Source organism: Polypterus senegalus, chromosome 10 (assembly GCF_016835505.1).
Source record: "Polypterus senegalus isolate Bchr_013 chromosome 10, ASM1683550v1, whole genome shotgun sequence".
NCBI lineage: Eukaryota > Metazoa > Chordata > Cladistia > Polypteriformes > Polypteridae > Polypterus > Polypterus senegalus.
Window position 1 is genome coordinate 118,112,878 of NC_053163.1, and position 22,551 is coordinate 118,135,428.

At 37.0% G+C, this 22,551-nt stretch overlaps 1 protein-coding gene across 1 annotated transcript in view; it reads right to left on the reverse strand.

Moving 5' to 3' along the window:
• Positions 1-312: 312 nt before the first annotated feature.
• LOC120537482 (golgin subfamily A member 6-like protein 6) overlaps positions 313-22,551 on the reverse strand; it is a 107,424-nt gene continuing 85,185 nt past the window's right edge. The window contains exons 5-6 of the mRNA XM_039766449.1: positions 11,902-11,934; positions 313-4,677 (exon numbers count right to left, since the gene is read on the reverse strand). Coding sequence (XP_039622383.1) covers positions 2,069-4,677; positions 11,902-11,934 — 2,642 coding nt within the window. The 3' untranslated portion in view covers positions 313-2,068. The remainder of the gene's footprint in view (positions 4,678-11,901; positions 11,935-22,551) is intronic.

Consider the following 22,551-nt stretch of genomic DNA (forward strand, 5'->3'; position numbering starts at 1 on the left):
GGTCTGAAATAAAATAGTATATAAAATATATTATACTGTTAACTAAAACGATATTACAGTATATCCAACACCAGGTAAATGGAAAACTCGGGCGAGTTACTGTAGTAAAATATTAGCAGAATAATGGGCAAAATCAATAGTAAAAGAATTACAGTATATAAAATACATTATAAATTCAACATTACAAGAACAAAATGTAATATTAGAATTTGTGATCTGTATTGTTCAACTTGTCATCTTAACCATTGTTTTTATTGTTCCAGTGGTAAATGTATTCTCATATAATCTTTACACCCAAACTCATAGGGTGACCAGATGCTCTGTGGTACAATAGGTGATGAAATGGAGTGGGCTAGCCGGCATTGGGATTTGGTGCTTGTTTGGGTGTGGGTGGAGTTGACTCATAGCATGTAATGATGATAATAATAATAATAATAATAATAATAATAATTTTGTATTTTCAAATTCTCTGTGATTATTAGAATTCAAGCCTATATCTTTGAACTTTTTTAACACTTTTTTCACATTTAATTCCATAACAAGATAAGAAGGATCTACACAGCCACACAAATCATATAGGCTATGTTATTATAGTACTACATAAACTATGTGAGATCAGCAAAACAGCTATGAAATAAACAAATAAATACATAGGAGCCAAATTGAAAACTCAAAATGAAACCAGTCAGCAGTGTTCCAAATAGCGTTACTGACAATTATTCAAAATTTTTCAAAAGCTAAGTTTTAGCTATGCTTGTTGTTTTCTGCCTGAAGACTGTATTTTTCATTCGAGGCAATCTTTTGCAGGGTCCACAAAAACAGCAAATAAATCTTCTAAAGTGGTATGCAAAATGTACTTCACAAGATTTCTTAAAATAAGCTTAAATACAATTTGTTGAGCCAATTCAATATAACTTACTTGAAGAAAAAGAAGATTTAATGGCCTGATATAAAAAACCTCTCACTTGCTTAGATTTCATTTTTGCAGGGTGCAGGCACCACTATGGTAAAGTACTGTGTTTTGCTAGCATTCATGTTGACATAAACATGGACTTCCTAATCACATGACATCTGATTGGCCAGATTTTGTCTGTTTTGAACAAAACTGGTGAGATCAGTGGTTAAACGTTGTACACCAACAACCAACCAGCAACAACATACTCGTACATAGGACATTGTTTGCGTAAGCTACTGGAAAGAGAAATTAGTCCCAAATCTTGAAGAAATGTAGATTTTTTAAGAATAAATCAGAATATGAATATTAGGGCTTATAAACTAGATTGTCCAGGAAAATGCAGGATGTCTGTCACCTTAATTATTGTTTGCCCTTTATTTACAACTTAATTCTCTGCTAAACTCCTACCATGTCTTCCTCTTTTCTTCATTCATGGTTAACACGCTATTGAGTGTGAGTAGAGAAAATCAGTTCATAATGTGGAATATAAACTTGTGTAATTAACAGCCAAAGGATAAGGTGACAAGCTTGAAACAAACAAAAGCATGCAAATTGGCAGTGTGGTCAAACAACAATAAAAGGGCTGGTGACAGTGAAGCCAAAAATCATACTAAAGGTTCCTGACAGCAATCCACCAAAATCTAGAGAAAAGTATACAAATAATAAAAGGAAAGGATTCAAAATGTAAGATACTTTAAAGACGAATAAGCGTAAAGCAGTTAATGCAAGTTTACTAATTTTAAGAAGACTGTTTAAAATAGCAAAAGTAATGAATTCATAATAATTTTATGTGGTTGTTGGAACAACAGCAAATTAAAAGCATAGTGATAGTGTGATTGAGAGTAGGACAGGACAATTTTGATTATTTGGTTTATTTGGAATATCATTTTCCTAATAAAATGTATGACTCAAGTGCAACTTTTTTGTCATTAATATACTGCACATTTAGCTAAACCATGATTACTGATTTTCTGGCTCCCCTTCACAGAATGTAATTGAACTCTTTTGGGTAATAAGTTTTTTCTAAAATTCTTTTTCTGTTTTATCCAACCTAACTTCAAATGTCTTGTCTTGTTCTTGTTTATATTTTGCAATCTTCTGCTGTAGAAACTCCTAAATTTCATGCTCTAGGGTTTGCTCCAGTCCATCTTTTATGTTTAGTTGCAACTCATTTACTTTTCTAATTGTTTTGTTTAAAAGATTTTCTTGCAAATGTTTCACCTTCCTCTCCACCTCCTGCTTGAAGTTCTTTTCTAAGTCTTGCTTTATTGATAAGAGCTCCTCATCTTTTTTCTGTTTAATGGTTTCTTCCATTTGATGGAGCCTAGCATCTAGCGCTTGCCGCAGTTCCTGTTCTTTCTTACCCAACTCTCTTTCCATGTTAAGTTTCATATCTTTTTCTAGTTGCTCCAATTGAATTTCATGTGCTTGTTTTAATTCATGACACTTTTCATCAATAGAGTTTCCAAACTGCAACAGAACTTGCGCTTTTTTCTTCAACAATAATTTTAACCCTTTGATTCTGTTTTTCACATCCTCCATCATTGTGTCTTCCGTGTCATAGATTGTAGTTGCATCATCCATAAATGTATCTTGATTTTCTGTTTCATTGCTGTTTGTAGTATTGAATTTTGTAAAAGTTGTGTCACTGTAACTTTGGTGAAATGGATTGAACCTTTCAGACATAGGAAACTGATCAGGCTCTATACCACCGTCCTCTTCGTGAAGCATGTCTTTGGTTTTGTTCTGCTCACAGTTTTCATCATAGAAGGGTTTCAGTAAATATTGATTTGTAGTTCCTTTCTTAACTTCTTGTTCCTCTTTAAAATGGGACTTCATTTCAAATTCACATTCATTCAGATCCTCTTCTTTCTTAATATTTATTGTATTTTGTGACTTTCTTTTCTGAAATTCTGTTTTCTCCTCTTGTTCATTTGTATTCTGCTTTTCTTTGTATACTGAACAGGGCTCTAGTTTGTTTATTCCTGCAGCCAGGTCACTCCAGGTCCCTTGTATGCATTCATTTTCTTTAAGTTCACAGTTTGTTTCTTTTCTTATATTATCATGTTGAAACACTTGCTCTGTCATTGTCGTCTTCCCTTTTTTACTGTGCTTATCCAAGTGCTTTTCATCGATGGTCGCCTCCTTGCTGTTTTGGTCTTTCTTCCATGCCCATTGTACAGCCTGAGTTGTCTTGCGCAGCTCTTCAAGTTCTTCTTTCAGCTTAGCTAACTTTATTTCCTGCTGAGCTTTCATTTTCTTAAATCTTTTCCTCTGTTCCTGTTCAAGCTTCTTTTTCATCTGATTTTTATTCTTGTGTTGTTTTTTTGCCATTTCCTTTCTCAGCACCACTTCGGCCATCTTGATTTCATTATCATACTTCTCTTTCCACTCTTTATCCAACTGCAACTTTTCTTGCTTGTGCTTTTCTTTAATCTGCTCTACTTGTTTTCTCCATTTTTCATTATCTTTCTCTAGTTTCTCCATATTTTTTCTTTCATTATCTCTAAGTTCATGTTTCAGCTTTTCTTCTGTGCTGATTAATTTTTCTTTGAGTTGTCGCATTTCTTCAGCAGTCTGATTCTGCCTCTCTCCAAACTCCAGTTGTAGTTTTTGCGCTTTATCCTGCAGGTCCTGTTTTAACTCCTTCATTTTTATGTGGTACTCTTCTTTGAAATTTCTTTCCAGGTTCTCTTTCCAGAGTTGGTCCTGCTCAAACTTACCTCTGTATTTACTTTTCATTTTCTCAAGTTTTTCTTCAAAAGACTTTGCAAGCTCTGCTTCTTTTTTTTGCCATTCTTTTTTCTCCTCCTCCATGCTCTTAATTAGTTTTTTTTCTCTTTCCTGAAACTCATTTTCCACTTCATCTTGTTTTTTTTTGTTTTCCATCATATACTGAAATTCAAGCAGCTCTTTTTGTCTATTGAATTTTTCTTTATAATATGCTTCAATTTGTTTTTCTTTGCTTTCTTTCAGATACATTGTCTTCTTAAGATTTAGGGTATACTTTTGTGTCATCTGTCCCTGTTTTTCTTTATAGAGCTTGCTTATCTCTATTTCTTTCAGTTGAATTTTTTGTTCTAATGGCAGGTATGTCTCATTCCTGTAGTAGTTCTCCATATCTCCTCTTATCATTTCCTCTATTTTGCTCAAGAGTTCTCTCACTTGACCGCGCTCCTTGAGGTCATTCATTTTTAGAGTGTGGTATCTATTCCCACACATTTCCTTAAGCTTTGCAAGTTCCCTCCCAGACTCTTCTAATGAATCATCAAGATGTTTTCTTTGAGGATTTCGTGTAAAGAGGATCATACTGTGGTCACATACTTTATTACCAAAAATCTGCATAATTTTACCTATTGCATCTCTTTCTTTTTCTTTGTATTGGCCTTCCTGTAGCACAATCAAAAAAACATGAGGCCCTGGGAAACATAAGCTAATACATTTTATAAGTTCTGTATAAAATTCTCCGTAGGTCAAGTGAGGATCCAAGAAACCTGGTGTGTCAACTACAGTGATCTTTATCCCTGCTATTGTAGTTTGTCTATGCTCTGTCTTCTTCATTACATGTGATGTGCTGACTTCATGCATGAATTCCCTTTTACCAAGTATTACATTTCCAGCTGCACTCTTCCCAACCCATGGTGTTCCAAGCAGCACAATCCTGAAATGACTTTCATACATATTGTACATTTGTACAAGGTCATCTTTGTCTTCATCTTTATCTGTGGAAGAAGACAAGTTTATGTTTTCACTAAGAAAGAAATGATGTTCATTCTGCACAGTGGGATCTCCAAAGGTATTTTTGCATTGCAAAGTTTAATATAATAATAGTGGAAACATCTAGAAAGATCCTTTAATATGTTAATCATACACACAAATTTAACAGAGGTTGTTCCCATCTTACAACTGAGGTGAATCTGAAATGGTTTAAGTTGATTAACAATGAATGGATAGATGGATTTACATTATTATTAATAATCTGGACATTTATTCCCAGCATTGGTCATGTTTAAAGCATCAATGGAAATTCATTCATTCAGTTACTAAACCCATCTAAACCTTTGTTAAAACTGCAGTCTATCTTGGCAACGATAGCCACAGAGGAGAAATGAACCCTAGTTGGACACCAGACAAAACCAAGCACACACACACACATTGGGGAAGTTCAAAGTTTCCATTTCAAGCAGCACTGTACTCAGAAATAATATTTTTTAACATGTTACTTACTCCTTGATGTTTGTAGTGGTGGCTGGGAAAAAATGTTGGTAATGTGAAATGATTCATGGACATTTTATATTGTTTGCTCTTATCCAGCATTGGTCACTATAAATGCCTGTTCTATCAGTGACTTTATTATCTCTGTTTTCTATAGAAACATGAGAATAATTTTTTTCTTGTCTATCACCCCAGTACACAGGCTAACTAACATATAAAAAATATGATATTTGGGTGGAGTATTCCTTTAAATTAACAAACATGTATTTAAGGTTTTAGGGGAAAGAGAACACTCAAGAGAAAATAGTAATATGGAGACAGGGAGTTCACGTAAACTACACACAGACAGTAACCAGATTCAGTCTTGTGAAATCAGAAGGCAGCAGTACCGACAGGTAAGTCTCTATGCTGCTCATCAATGAAAACCACAATGAGGTAAAAATAGTAAACTGGTCCAATTTGTAACAGTGACAGAACCCCAGTGCTTAGTCAGTATGGAGAAACAGAACATAGCATAACACTCCATGGAAGAAACAGACTTTAGGTGTACCCACCTATCTTTGTAGAGTAACACTACCAATACTTTTACTTCTGTCACAAATACAACAAAGGCAATTCACTACCAGGTAAAATGACAGGTATATGGAAAAAAACATGCCCTTTACTTAGCAAAAGCATCCACACATTCTGACTGTTAGCTTGTTACTGTTAAGTACTGGCTTGAAGTTATGTATATTTTATATGTTATTGTTGTGTATGCTTATTTTGAATGATTATTTTTCATGTTTTTCTATTATTTGTGTTGATTTCATTACGTGATTTTGTAATTGTGTACTGTTGCTTTAAATGTAGTTGCGTTTCTTGTTCTTTGTGGGTGGAGCCCCAGGAGACGGAGCCATCCTGACACCACAAGTCCTGAATTCTACTATTTAAATTAGCTGAGAAGGCTCAGGGTTTTGAAAGCATTCTTTTACTGTGGGGTATGGTGAGTATTTTTCTGTCTGGATTTACTATTTTCTTATTCTTTTTCTTTTCTGACTTTGGATTATTCTTTTTGGCTTTCATTTTGGGACTTGTTTGCAGAGGATTGCATTTTTAGGAAACTCCTTTGTGCCTCTGCTAAGCTTTTTTCTCTATTTTATATTTTTGCAAATAAATCATTGATTTATAAATATTCCTGGCTGCCTTATGATACATGCTTATGGCCATCCTTCCGATTGTGGGGATGTTTGATAGATTTTTTGTGATATTTAGAATATTTTTGCCATCTCCCCATTTCTGGACCTGACCCAGCTGAAGCTAGCAAGTAGAATTTTGTTCCTAGCTTGGTTAAGGAGAGGGTCTGCTGGACACACCTGGCCTGCTTGTGTACCAGCTTTTGGAGGTGTCACACCATTTTGCCTTTTGTGACGCTCCATATCATAACAGACAGACCTTCACAGACCTGTGTAGAAATTGGCTTACCCCAGGCCCAAGATGATTATCTGGCTATAAAGTCCAAAAGACACCTTTAAAGGTCAGAAAATTGTGAAAGTGTCTTAAGAGGGTGAGGGTGACCATAAAGTTCTGGATAGCTAAAACAACTGAAAACAAAGTATCTTTATAAACTGAGAATCTATTGAATAATACAAAAAGGAATAAAAATAGCCTAAGAGGTAATTCAAGATGAAAAAGTCCCAAAACGCAATCCAAATAGCAGAATCCATTAATAATAATAATAATAATAATAAATTATTATTTTTTAAAATTTATATAGCACCTTTCCCATGCTCAACAAGCAATAATCCACAAATAACATAAATATCAAAATAAAACAATAATAACAGCAGCTTTAAAACAAGCATCAATAATCCACTGCTGGGACCTTCTTGCAAACCTCAATATAAAGGCAGAGTGAAGACCCAGCAGTACTGACATCAGGGTGGCCTAACTTTTAGATTCTAATCACAAAGCAAAAGGAATCCACTGTCATACACTTGTGAACTTTTAATCTTAGTAACTAAACAGAGCAACAACAATCACACAAAAGTTCAAGCTCACAGGTCATAGCAACACTCCAAACATTGGGCTAACTGCCGGTATAGTCACAGACATTAGCTTTGCTAAAAAGCACTCACTGCAACATTCCACCATGCAAAGCAATTGGTCAGTAAACTGAATTTTGAGCAGTTTAATACTTTCATAAAGCAGTAGGTGGTACTAGGTCCTCCCAATAAATAGCATGTAAGTACACATATATTGAAGGGGAATTTAATATATCACAATATGCTTCCTGATACACAAAGTGTACTAAGCCCTTAACAGCGTAGCATTCCACATTCTTAACAAGAAATCACATTAAGGTCAAAGTAAAATTCGGTATGTCTGCCCAGACAACTCCTTGCAAACTTTACTCCAGCCCTGGAAGCAATTGTGTTCTAACTCAGGTCCCCTGACACAAGCAATCTTATTAATCTTTTGACTGTAGAAACATTTTAGGTTACACAAGTGTGTCATTTAAACTACATTGCCAGTCCATGTACAACTACTCAGTTGTATCTGCATATATAGAAATGGAGGTCCTTTAATTATCAATCAAAATTATAATCACAAAAGTCAGTTTAGTCCATTGACTAAATTTTCCTTCATAGTGAATGATAAGTTCATTAAGCAGCTGGTAAGTCACTGCTCTCCTAGTTTGTTTGTCTTTCTTAATAACATTTGCCCAGTCTGTATACCAGTTGTTTTCTCTTTTTTCACAAGTTAGTGTGGTACTCACAAGTTCCACTTTAAAATATATCAAGCAATAATTGCATTCTCTGGTAGTGCCATAGGCTTCCTCACTTTATGTCTGCCTCTTTCCCCTAAAATTGCTTTTTTCTGTTTTGCGCAGCACTGGGCTATGAGTAACACCTGATCTTGCTCTCAGTTTATGATTCCACCAAGGTTTAGGAAAAATAATATTCATCACTACTGGAGCAAGACCGGTCTCTTTTCATGTACCATGCCCTAGCTGTCTTTCTCTCTACGAATAGAGGATCACATGTCTCTTGCTTGTTCTGAATCACTTGTCCTCTAGTGTACTGGGGAACACTGCACAGTTCCTTCTAGGTGTTATGTCAGAGTTAGGGATTCATCCCTGGCTAAAGTGAAGTGCCAGATGGGCCAACCCCCAGGCTCAACACAAAAAGGACAAGGAATATAACAAATATCAATTAAATTGAATACATAGTAAATACACAATTATAAATGCACATAATATAGGGTGGTCCAGATCTAATTATGCAACTTTTAATGGAAAATTGCTGTTCGACTGACAACCGTCTCTCGCGATTTTGGAATGCTGGGCAGGTGCTGTCATCTATTGGCAACAAAAAGAATTGTGAATTCTCTATGTAATAAACTTAATAAGTTATAGCGTAATGAAAATTGCATAATTAGATCTGGACCACCCTCTACTTATTGAAGAATACAAAACAGAAAGGAAAAGATGAAACATAATTTACAAATTAATCCACAAAGAACAATAAAATAAATAAGTTAAAAAAATACACTTGAGCCAGGGATGAAAGCCATAGCATAACAGTAGGTTATAATGCCGCCTGCCTTCTAGACAGTTGCTAATGCCTGTAGTTCAGCATAATGTCAAATAGCAGCTCACACCTTTCCATAATGTCTAGTTGCACTCCAAAAGTTACAATGTTTGGTTCCATTATGTTCAATTTTCTCACAGGCACTAACGGGCCATGCCCCAAACTAGCAGTGTGGCATTGGACATTCCAACATTCCATTTTTCGCTGGTCTGGTTCCTTCAAAGTTTCATTGGTTGCTCCATTTGCCTTCTGCCTCATCTGAGTTCTCTCTGAGTGGCCCAATCCATTTGTCCAATACTTGCAAGGCAATTTCTCTTTAAGCCCCCCCCTACCCTTCCCAGTGCTTTAATGTCACTATATCTATTAATGTGAGTAAAGTGTCCTGATTAAATAATAATAATAATCATAATAATAATAATACCACTTTAATGGTAATAATGAAAATAATACAAAAATACAAAAGTTATTATAAGGTGCTAGCATCAAAAGGAACAGTGGACAAGATAAAAACCAAGCAATAAGGAGTAGTACTACTACATAATTATATCTGCAACTAGATTAAGTCAAAAATCAGCATCCTAAACCCTTTGTCAGTTAATCGCTATCCTGCAGAACAGAAACTAAACAGTTCATAAATATTTCAAGAAAAGGTGTGTTTTAAAAAGATGCATATGTATGAGTTAATTGGGTGCAGTTTAAATAGACGAATGGAGATCACTCCACAACTGGAGAAAGAATGGAGAAGCATTGTCCAGTCTTGGCATATCTGGCAAGACGAGGAGCAGTCATCAGGCAGGCAGAGGCAGAACTGAGACTTCTTGATGGCACATATGGATAGATTAAAGGCAGAAGATTTTGAAGAACCAAACAATTTAGACAAGACTTTTGAACTGTATGGATCCTTGTGGAAACAGGAAGCCAGTGAAGAGACCAAAGGAAAAGTGTAGTACGAATGAAACAAACAGAGAACATTAGTCAAGTTGCAGATTTTGAAGGAGTTGAAGTCGTCGAATGGCATTTAAAGGAAGCCCTGCCAGAAGAGAACTACAATATTTTGGCTGAGAAAGAACCAGACCCTGAACAGTGTTGTGTGGTATAAATTAGTGAGGAAGGGTCTATTGCTCTGAATAGTATAAAGCAAGAAACAACAGTATTGGGTCACTAAATATATTTGAGTTGAAAAACAGGATGTCCAGAGTCATGTCAAGATTCCTGACTGTGACTGATAGTGAAAGGTTGACAAGAGCAATGCTTAGAAGTAAAAAGGGAGAATCAGACAAGGGAGAAGGGAGAAACATGTACAAATTATCTGACTTTGAAAGGTTAAGTTTAAGGTGATGATCATTCATCTATGAAGAAATGGGAGACACAGCTGCACATCCAGGCTGGAACCTTTGGGTTGTATGAGGAAAATGAGAAGAAGATTTGTGCATCATCAGCACAGTGGTGGTAGAAGAAGCCATGAGAAGAATTAACATTGCCCAGGGAATGAATGTAGAAAGAGAAGAGAAGTGGACCCAACAGTGATGCTAAAGGCACACTTGTGGAGTGTTTTCTGTGGAAAAGACAAGAAGTTAGACCAGGAGACAAAAAAGGATCAGTCAGATAGGTAGGACTTGAACCAGACCAACACAGAATCACTGACTCCACCTTATTAAGGGAAGACATATGCAAAGAGTGGTTAATAGCATCTAAAGCTGATGAAGGGTTAAAAAGGATTAAGTACAGAGGAAAAAGAAAAAGCTCAAGTGGATCTGAGAGCATTTTGGTACAGTGACCCTTGGAGTTTTTTTTATATATAAACTATGAGTCCTAGAGTCTTGGGGAGTTTCAAAAATATGACAGAATGGTAATTCTCAGTGGCATGTGAGATGACAGAGAGTTTCTTGAGTATACACAAGTAGGGTATATACCAGAGGTAAGCGGGGCATTAAAAAGAGAAGAAAGGGGTTCAAGGAAGAAAAAAATAGACTGAAGAAGATGTGAAGAAATGGGATCCAGTGTGGTTGCAAAGTACAAAGTGTGGTTACAAAGTAGGTCAGAAATGTCAGAATAATTTACAGGAGCGAATGAGGAAAAAGAAGAGAAACACAAAGGTGAGTCATCAGATATTTCGGATCCTTGAACTGTTTTTGAATGTTAGTGGCTTTGGAAGTGAAAAAGAAAGAAAAATCTTGAGGAAAGATGGATGATGGTTTTGGTGGACCTAAAAGAGATTTTAAGGTAGAGACAAGGTGGTGAGGATTCCTTTTAAGTTTTGAAAGATTTTCTTTAGCAGAGATGCAGAGAAAGAAGACAGGTAGGACCTGTACTTATCCAGAAGGGACAGTTATTTCTTCTTACAATGAATACTTCCATTAGACTGCAGCTCCCTGTGAGCAAAACATAGAGAGGAAGAGAGATGGAGAAGTAGAGGCAGGTTGACAAACAAGAGGACAGTTGGCATGAGAGAAGAGAGTACTTGTTGAAGAGTTCACTGAGAGCTAGAAAAAGTAATTAGTGGCACTAAGTGCAGACAAGATGGAAGCAGAAAAGGTGGTAGGACATAAAGAAGAAAGATTTCATTGCATTGTGATAGTATCATCCTGGCATCTCAAGTGCTCTTGTGGAGATGATGACGTGCAATGACATCAGTTCCATATGACCAAAAATGGCCACCCAAACCACAAACAAAATGGCCACAGTAAAAAAAATGATCTCACCAAAATGGTGTAAAAAAAGTTCAAATATAACAGTAAAGACTGAAAAAGCCAAACAAATACAAACCTCAAAATCAAGAGAGTCTAACATGTTGGTATTTTAAAAAAAGAATACAGCTCAATTAGAGAAATCTAGACAAAATATTTTAATATTTAAACCCTTAAGTCATAGTTCCTAAGTCCTAAGTCTCCCAACAAGCTAAATAGTGTTAAGAGTAGTCACCAAAAATGCTTTAATAGAAGCGTCTATTATCAGAATTATTAATATAAAAATGTCTTAAGACTGCACAATTAACTAAATGTAAATGTATGTAATAAACACTCAGAAGTCCTACAAAAATATTGATGGTTTTAAATGATTTAATTAAATATAAATTAATGCGAACTTAAAGGCATTTGTTTCTTCCTCATATCTCATTCCTAGCTGAACTTTACAAATTATAATTAGACAGAAACTCACCAAAATCTTGGCTCTCGTATGCAACAGCCATGCCTATAAATGACAAAACATAATTTGATGTTAAATTAATTTAACCTCACCTCTGCCTGGCATTTACATTACAATACACACAACTGGGCAACTACATTTTTCAGATGATAATTAGGGTTGGGCGATATTCAGTTTTCAAAATCGACAATTAATCTTTTTACAATTTTGTGAACACGATATTATCGTTTATAATTGGAAAAAGCATCACATTCAAATTAACTGCATTTTATTATTTTTCCACAGGGTGGCGTATATGCACTGGAGTTGGCTGTTTGCATTGTCAGTTGCTGCCACCTGTTAACAAATGCTCCAAAATCGGAAAAATCCAACAATTCATAAAATTAGACTTTTCCATGCTTAATAAATCAAAAAATATTATTTGTAATAAAGTGTGGTCATTCGTTTATAAACATGGAAATTTCATAGAAATCTCACCAGAAAAATGTTGATCAACACATGAAATTTTAATTAAAGTACAATAAGAACACACAAATAAATAGAAGACATTAAGCTACTACCTCAACACGAGTACTCAAATAAGAAACGTAAAAAAGCTTTGACAAGTCTAGCCTTCATACTGTAGCTTTTAAAGCTAGACTAGATAGCTGCATTAGGTAACAACTGTCAGACCAACATTCAGGACGATTCTTTCACCAGGCTATGCATTCTTAGCTAGAAAACAAGCATGTTGATTTCTCAAAAGGGAAAGCTCAGAAGTAACAATTTACCCAGCTGTACTGAAGACCCGTTTAGACGCTGTACGCTACTTGCACAAATGCAGAAGTACTGTTGTGCTAATTTGGCCATCAGGGGAAATCGTTTTTCATTGTTTCGCCACCATATAAGTGGGTCCTCTTCTCTGCAAATTATAGATTATTCTCTGCATAGTTTCTAGTTTCGGCGGCGATCCTTTCCTCCAATGTTAGTGACGACCATGATGAAACGGATTCCTTTACTTTTTCCAGCAGACTGCCAAGACCTTTATTTTTTTTTCGCTGGTTCACGTTTGTCTTCATATCCGACTCTGATCGACACTGTATGCGGTGAGGACAGAGCAGTCAACTCCTGCTGTATTTTATATCCCGAGTCTCTGTAAGTTTGTTGTTGTGGATGTCGCGGTAGCGCGGATCGAAAAACGTGGCAATTCAGCCGTCCCCTCTTTGGCAACAAGAATTTCATTTTTAAGAAGCTTTAGCGTGGGTACTAACGAAGACACTGTTACACAGTCCTCTCCTGATAATACACCTGTCAATTCTACAACAAGCTTTAAGGCAGCATCCATCAACAACAACAACATTTATTTATATAGCACATTTTCATACAAAAAAATGTAACTCAAAGTGCTTTACAAAATGAAGAATAGAAAAATAGAAGACACAATAACAAATAAAAATAAGTCAACATTAATTAACATAGAATAAGTAAGGTCCGATGGCCAGGGTGGACAGAAAAAAAACTCCAGAGGCTGGAGAAAAAAAATAAAATCTGTAAGGATACCAGACCAAGAGACCGCCCAGTCCCCTCTGGGCAAAAATCGACCCTACTACGGCTACATCTTGCCATGTGGGTGCAGGTGCCCGCCTGTCAGTAACTAAAACACGCCTGATGGCTGCAGCCTGCTCCAGCATCTTTTGTTTCGGGCCCCAGCGAGTCGCACAATCCTATGAAGAAGACACAAAGTCTCTACATTAATATTGTAATTTACTTTAAGAGTAGGTCAGGTTACGTAAAAATCATAGTTTTACTCTTTTAAAAATAAACACATTTAGCCATCAGATTGTGTAAATAAATATTTTATCCCATGTGTAAAAGCGAGTCTTATGTAAATATATTGTAGCGACCTCCGTGTCAGGTTCGAAAAGAAGGAAAAAAAACAGACGGACGAAGTAACACTCAGAAAACACTTTACTTGAACAGTAAAGAAGAAAAAGCCCACAGGGTTGTAACAGCAAAAAAACGTCTTTGACTTTGGACTATTTACAATCTCATATAGTACACTTATATGTGTGGTCCTGAGAGACGCCGTTAAAGAAAAGTAAAACAGAAAAAGTAAAACGCCAATTTCGTAACCCTACACCACAAGCCCCTTCTCCAACGAGCCTTCCAACCCTCCTTCCGTCCCATCTATTCCGGATGCCGCCCGCAGTCCATTTCCGCGTCAATCATATCCTCGCTGTCAGTCCTCCGACCTTCCTCAATCCGACACAACTGTCACTCCAAAAGTCCTTCATCCTGGCTGAGATGTTACACTACTGTATGTTTTACAAAAGTAGCAGTAGCTTTAGGATAAGTATCCTCAAAGCTACTTATAAATTAAGTAATATTGTAATGCCTTTTATCGGGCGAGAAATGCAGAACATCACAGACCCTTAACGTTGCAGATTTACGGATGAACTGTAACTTTTTAAAACAACGCTAAAACATTACAGAAGAGCTATTTATGAAGCTCCGATTGTTAAAGTTATGGGAGATGGCTTAACTTTCTTTCCTTGTCATACAACCTTGTCACTGTTACTCCACCAAAACTGAACAACAACTCGACAATTTCCAGCTTGACATTCTTTTCGCTTTATTAATCTTCACCATCCAAAGTGCTCAAAGCAGCTGCCATTTACATACTGTATTCGTGCCAAGTCCGACTCCGAAGGCACATCATTTGTGACAGATGGGTATCAGCAAGAGTGAAAGGGAAGGTCTGCAGGACGGTAGTGAGACCAGCTATGTTATACGGGTTGAAGTAGGTGGCACTGACCAGAAAGCAGGAGACAGAGCTGCAGGTGGCGGAGTAAAAGATGCTGAGATTTGCATTGGGTGTGACGAGGAAGGATAGGATTAGAAATGAGTACATTAGAGGGTCAGCTCAAGTCGGACTGTTGAGAGACAAAGTCAGAGAGGCGAGATTGCGTTGGTTTGAAAATGTGCAGAGGAGAGATGCTGGGTATATTGGGAGAAAGATGCTAAGGATAGAGCTGCCAGGGAAGAGGAAAAGTGGAAGGCCTAAGCGAAGGTTTATGGATGTGGTGAGAGAGGACATGCAGGTGATGGGTGTGACAGAACAAGATGCCGAGGACAGAAAGATATGGAAGATGATCCCCTAATGGGAGCAGCTGAAAGAAGAAGAAGAAGAGTCTTTGTGAAGTACTTACGGCTCGGGATGGATCTTATAGTGACAGTCAAACATGTTAAGTAAGCATTTCCTTGAAAGAGGCTTTCTCCACTCTGCATGAACAAACAATTTATTTTTAAATGTATCTCGTGATTGCGTTTGTGCATTCTTTCCACCTTAAACTCTCACTTTTGTATTTGGTGCTTTTTGCAAACGCTCCGGTAATAGTTGGTTGTACCTGGGTCCTAATTTTGGACTGCTCACATAAAACTTCTGAACCTGAAGGCGCTGAACTAGATGTCGGCTTACATTGCAAATTCAGGTGGGTGATGAACTCTGAGAGGAGAGCACAAATTCGTTGTGTTGCCAGCTTTTGTTGTTAACGTATTTTCAGGAAATGCGACAATTGACTTTTTTTTTACCTTTGCAGGTTCTCTTTTTTCATCAATCAACCATCTTTGAAAAGTTGGCTAGGGATTGGTAGCTCCCAGTTAGCGTGTTCACTTTGCCTAAATCTGGACATTATCTGCACTTTTTCCGAGCACGCGCAAGTAAGCATTTGCAGATCGTCTCAAAACAGGAAATATCGCAACAATAATATTGCCATATCACCCAAGCCTAATGATAATATTTAATTTCTTTCCTCCTGGGTCATGTAAATCCACAATTGGTTTGTCCAATCATTGTTATGAGTTCTAATATCACATTCTATTTTATACATAGACAAATGTTCACAAATTTTAATGCATGTTAATGTAGTATTTTTTTCTTGACTATATATAAATGTTCATCTCAGAGAATCATTCAGTTAGAACATTAGAAAGATTTAGATGAGAACAAGAAATTTAGCCCAACAAAGGTCACCCATTCCTATCAATTCATTTACAGTAATTCCTCCAAAATAGCATCAGGTCGAGCTTTGAATGTCACTAAGTCCTAAAGAGCAGCATTTAGACACTTCTGTGATTCTTTTACCGTCTGATTTTTTTTTTAACAGGCGGTGGGACATTGTAAAAATTGATGAACTGTCTGGATTAACATTTTCTATCTGTTTAGACTAACAGGAAAAGTAAATGTGAAGCAGGGATGAAGTGTTTTGTTTGAGTGGCAGAAAGAAGTAAATGTGATTGAAACAAAATTCTTTCCACCAGCCTCAAAACTATATAAAACATAAGTAAATTGTTTGCTTTCCTTTAAAGTCTTTCCTCCCCGTCTGCCTTTCTTTTCTCTGGGCCTTTGATTTTTTAATTGTGTGGTAACATTTGAGCTCATTCTGCCACAATGCACTGACTCAAACATGGCACTTGAAATCATGACAAAGCCATTCTTATTTTCATTTTTTCTGGCTTCTCATTGTGTTTTTCTTAATATTAAGTCTTCCGGTTTGGTTTTTGAATATTAGACAATTCAAATTTTCTGTCTTTTCTGTCTTTGATGATTATTTATTTATATCAAAATATTTTTTGCTCTGTTTTCTAAGTTTTCACAGGGGCCACCATTTTTAGTTTGTTTTGTTGTTGTGTTGCTTGGTAATGACCTAGTTACGCGCAGGACGTGACATCTTGGCTGCAACAGGATAAAAGTTCAGTGGTGACGTGTTATTATTGTGTGTACAGAATAAAAAGCAGCCAAAGTGCTCTGAGGCCCTAAGGCAGGCCTGAATCCCACTAGGAACGTTCAAGGGCAGCATGTGGCTTGCTTCTAGTATTGCTTCAGCCTTCTCTCTGTCTTCATGGAGTTTTATATACCTTCTTAAGTTCAAAATGCCCAGAAACAATCGGAATGCCATACAAGGGAGGAGACACCATCAATCTTGGTTGGACAAAAAGTGCACACAAGCAATCTTTATATAAGAAATATTTATTTTCAAACTTGAAAGAAAAAAACTGTGAAAAAATACCAAAAATAGCAAAAGGATTTGCCTTAAAGGGGGTCCTAATTACCAAATACACAGATCCAATAAGGAGAATCCATAAACCAGTGCAGAGAAGTACAAAAAAAAAGATAAACAAAACAAAAACAAGCATTTAATATTTGCAGCAAATAACCAGCACCTTCATTTGTGCATTTAATGAATCACGGAGGGACTGCAATTCCCATGAGCCTTTACTGAACCAAACACAGGGGACATTGCGTAACAAGCCTCCACGCATAGAAAACAAATAATAAATAAAAGTGATTCAAAGCTGATTAAAACACATAATTAAACAAATAATAAACATAAATAACATTAACATAAATGATAATAACCAAAAATGAACAAATAGGGTATAAAAGAGCAATTTAAGTGTAAGCCATGTTATGACCCTGGCCTAAATTTAAGAGAGACATCCCAGCCCATTACTAAAAGTTTGTAATACAGTGCATCCATAAAATATTCACAACACATCACTTCTTCCACATTTTGTTATGTTACAGCCTTATTCCAAAATGGATTAAATTCATTTTTTAATCAGAATTCCACACACAATACTCCATAATGACAACGTGAAAAAAGTTTACTTGAGGTTTTTGCAAATTTATTAAAAATAAAAAAACTGAGAAATCACATGTACATAAGTATTCACAGCCTTTGCTCAATAGTTTGTCGATGCACCTTTGCCAGCAATTACATGATGCCACAAGCTTGGCACACCTATCCTTGGCCAGCTTCGCCCATCCCTCTTTTCAGCACCTCTCAAGCTCTATCAGGTTGGATGGGAAGCGTCGGTGCACAGCCATTTTAAGATCTCTCCAGAGATGTTCAATCAGATTCAAGTCTGGGCTCTGGCTGGGCCACTCAAGGACATTCACAGAGTTGTCCTGAAGCCACTCCTTTGATATCTTGGCTGTGTGCCAAGGGTCGTTGTCCTGCTGAAAGATGAACCGTCACCCCAGTCTGAGGTCAAGAGCGCTCTGGAGCTGATTGTCATCCAGGATGTCTCTTTACATTGCTGCAGTCATCTTTCCCTTTATCCTGACTAGTCTCCCAGTTCCTGCTGCTGAAAAACATCCCCACAGCATGATGCTGCCACCACCATACTTCACTGTAGGGGTGGTTTTGGCCTGGTGATGAGCGATGCCTGGTTTCCTCCAAACGTGACGCCTGGAATTCACACCAAAGAGTTCAATCCTTTCTCTCCACAGAGGACCTCTGGAGCTCTGACAGCGTGACCATCGGGTTCTTGGTCACTTCCCTGACTAAGGCCCCTTTCCCCCGATCGCTCAGTTTAGTTGGCCAGCCAGCTCTAGGAAGAGTCCTGGTGGTTTCGAACTTCTTCCAGTTATGGATGATGGAGGCTACTGTGCTCATTGGGACCTTCAAAGCAGCAGACATTTTTCTGTAACTTTCCCCAGATTTGTGCCTCAAGACAATCCTGTCTCGGAGGTCTACAGACAATTCCTTTGACTTCATGCTTGGTTTGTGCTCTGACATGAACTATCAACTGTGGGACCTTATGTAGACAGGTGTGTGCCTTTCCAAATCATGTCCAATCAACTGAATTTACCACAGGTGGACTCCAGTTAAGCTGCAGAAACATCTCAAGGATGATCAGGGGAAACAGGATGCACCTGAGCTCAAGTTTGAGCTTCATGGCAAAGGCTGTGAATACTTATGTACATGTGCTTTCTCCATTTTTTTATTTTTAATAAATTTGCAAAAACCTCAAGTAAACTTTTTTTCATGTTGTCATTATGGGGTGTTGTGAGTAGAATTCTGAGGAAAAAAATGAATTTAATCCATTTTGGAATAAGGCTGTAACATAACAAAATGTGGAAAAAGTGAATACTTTCCGGATGCACTGTATGTAGTGTTTTTCCCCTACAGGGATGACTGAACTGCAGGAAGATATTGGCCCAGTGGGACAGATGAGTGAGAAGATCACCTACTGGTGGAGACGAGGACTGTGCTTGAAGACCACTGGCATGTGTCTTTTTGAAGCTATGCTTATTTTATGCTTTATTATTATTTTTGTTAAATTTGAATATTTTTTCCCTTGTCTTTATGTTATATCTGTTGTTTTTATAACTGAGATGATAATAGTGTTCTGTCTCTTCTAACGTACTGATGTTTCATGTTCTTTGTGGGAGGAACGTATGAAATGGCCAAAGTGGTTTGAGGTTTCGAGAAATGAGCCACAGAGGAGGCCTGAGTCCCACCAGCCTACTCAGAAAAGGTACTTTCAGCAACAGCCTGGTTCTTTATGGGGCTTTAACTTCTTAAGTTTAAAATGTCCAAAAAAAAATCAATATGGCCCGAAAAGGAGAGGGTATCTGTCCACCTCTGACTTGTTTGAAAAGAGCAAACAAAGAATCTGTATAAAAGTGCAATATATTTCCAAACATGAAAGAAAAATAGCAAAAATAAGCAAAAGGATTTGCCTAAAAGTCAAAAAGATTAGCCTAGAAGTAGCAAAATCCCAAATACACAAATCCAATAATGAGAAGACAAAAACCAGTTCAGAGAAGTAAAAAAAAAAAAAAGAGAAATAGAATGAAAACAAGAGGGTAATATGTATAGCTAATGACCAGCATAGAGACACTATAAAAATACCATGAACCTTTATTGAACCAACCACAAGGAACATGGCAGAACGACCATCCAGTCAAACAATAAACACAACTGTTTAAAATATGCACAATTATACAAATAATAACCAAAGGATCAAAAATAAACAAAAAAATTGACATATGAAAGGAATTTAAACGTAAGCCAAAACAGTGACCCTGGCTTAAACATAACACGTGTCATCTCTAACCAAGATTTTAGAAGATCTCTAAAGTTTAACCCTCATTTTAGAAACTCATTCTCGGTTTAGAGCATTAGGCATTGCCTTTGAGTACAATTTTTTGATTATGTTTTGAATTTGATGACTGATTCTCTCCCTGACTTTGTGGTTTAAATCTTCACAATGTTTTCTTGGCTAAGACCCTGCCTCCTGATCATTTTTTCTTTAATTGATAGCAGCCATTGCTTGCCGAATGACCAGGAGCAGATGAGACACAAAGGGAGAAGAATGAGGCAATGGTATGGAATAGGCAAAGATTGAAAAACTGAAAAAAACAAGAGGTATCAATCAGCAAAACCAAAAGTAGGGAGTACAGCAAAAGAAACAAAGCCAAATCTTACCAGTAAATCTTTTTGTAGGCACCTTTTTCTCTAAGACTAAATTAAAAAAGTTAGAGCAATGAAAACAAAAAAGTCCAAAACCAGGATGTTAGAAGCCATCTTTTATCAGTCTGATGATAAAACATGTCACAAGTCTGTCAACAGCCATTGCATCACCAGAAAATATGGCATCAGCCTTACAAGGACTGACACAAAATGACAGTGACCATGCAAAAACAAAATAGCATTGGCAGAATAATGATAAAAATTATCAACATATAGAAAGATATAAGCTAACGGCTGTGCTTTTGTACTAAACCGCCCCTCTTTTTAAGAAACTAAGGACACAGTCATGTTAAAGTGCTTGCTGGACCTAGAGCAGGTTTGCATATCCACGTTACTTACTAGTACATTGCAAACTGGCTTTTTGTTAGTATTGAACAGACTGAAATCAGATTTTGACTTGTGAACTTCTACATGTTTCACATTACTTACTTAACTTTTGTTCAGTGATGATACAGACAAAAATCGGCTGTATAAATGCATTCCAGTTTCACTTATTTCAAACTCTGTATCTCTTTAATTGATTCAAATAAAAATACAGGCAGGCAATCTCACATCTCCAGAGCCTTGGCTTTGAATTCTGGTTCAAGCACTATGTGAGTGAAGTTTGCGTGTCCACCCCATGTCTCCTTTATGTAAAAGTCACCTGTATTAGTTTAATTGTCAAGTCTTTGTTTGGCTGTGTATACATGAGAGTGCCCTGCAATGTACTGGCACCCCGCCCATGTTGGGTCCTACCTTGCACCAGATGCTCTCCCTCTTGTGGCACTGAATTGGATAAACAGGTTAAAGCATGCAAGGATGGATAGCTGACACTGTTCCTGAGATGCCCAGTGATGGACTCACCTGACGAGGTACAAAATAATTGTATGGCAAATACAATAAATTCTATTTAATTGTCTACTTGTCTTATTCTTACCCGATCTTGTCACTAAACAACTTAATTATTCTGCTATCAAGTTAGACACAGCAATTTAACAGCATACCATTTTATATTGAAAAGGAGAAGTAACTAACAAGTACAATTAGCCATTATTTTTCACAGAGATGAATGTACTATCTATATAATTTGACCTGCAGAATATGACCTGTAATACAAAATATGGCATATAATTCAAAACCAAAACAAACCTTAAGATATCCACCTTCTCCTTTACCTCTACAGTACAAAGTAAAGTAAGGCAGAAGACGTCCCGTACACTTAGATCAGGCCTGCAGCAGTACAGCTGGATGAGTGACAAATAAAAGCTAAACGTGACATTACAGGCGTCTCACTCCACCTCCCTGTACACATTTAGGACCTCCTCTTCTCCAATGATTTTTTTTTCCTCTTATCTGGTTTGTTCTAGCTTTGTCTTCGCTGTATGCAGGACATTTTCTTTAAACCTCCTATTAAGCTGACTCATGTCTGTGCAGGGATTTTTTCCAGGTGTTCACATTTTTTCCCACATCCCAAAGACTTGAAGAAAAGGTAATTAGTGTCTGTAAATGAGCCCGTTTAGATGTGTGTCCCATGGCGTATGTTGTCAGCTCCTGCTCCATGGGAATACATAAGGTGGATGTCAGTTCTTAAGTAAGGATACTCGGGTGCAGAAGTTAGAGGATATTTTTTCACTTAGATCATTAATGTTACAAGGATGAAGTTACCAAGTAGTATAATGTAGACCTTCAGGTCTGAACTTGACATTAAGTTTCCCTATGACCCTGAGTTAAAGAAAGCAGATTTAGAAGATGGACGGAAAATTAGTTCTGTGTTTACTTTCAATAATTCGTTCATTTTCTGTTTCTGGTTATCCATAAAAGTGTTACAGCACATGGGCAGCACTACCCAACCCAGGATGGGGCACACACACTTATATAGTGCCAATTACAAAATGACAATTATCCAATTCAGTTAAGAAACAGTGAATTTCACACTTGAAGATATCAGGAGAAATTAAAGTGCACTCAATATGGGTGTGGAAGGAACAAAGTTCACTTTTTGTTTGGCAGGGGAAATTAAGGCATTTTATTAACATTAAAAAGAAGAGTTCTTAGCAAAAAGAAAAGAATACAAAGTTGAGTCCTGATCTGGGTCATTTTAGTACTGCTATTCTATAGGCATAGTAAAAATAATGAAATCAATTGATTCATAGAATATGGCCAGTAATATTATATAAGACTTTTGAAGTAGGGCGGCATGGTGGCGCAGTGGTGGCGCTGCTGCCTTGCAGTAAGGAGCCCTGGGTTCACTTCCTGGGTCCTCCCTGCATGAAGTTTGCATGTTCTCTGTATGGGTTTCCTCCGGGTGCTCCAGTTTCCTCCCACAGTCCAAAGACATGCAGGTTAGGTGCATTGGTGATCCTGTATTATGCTTGTTATG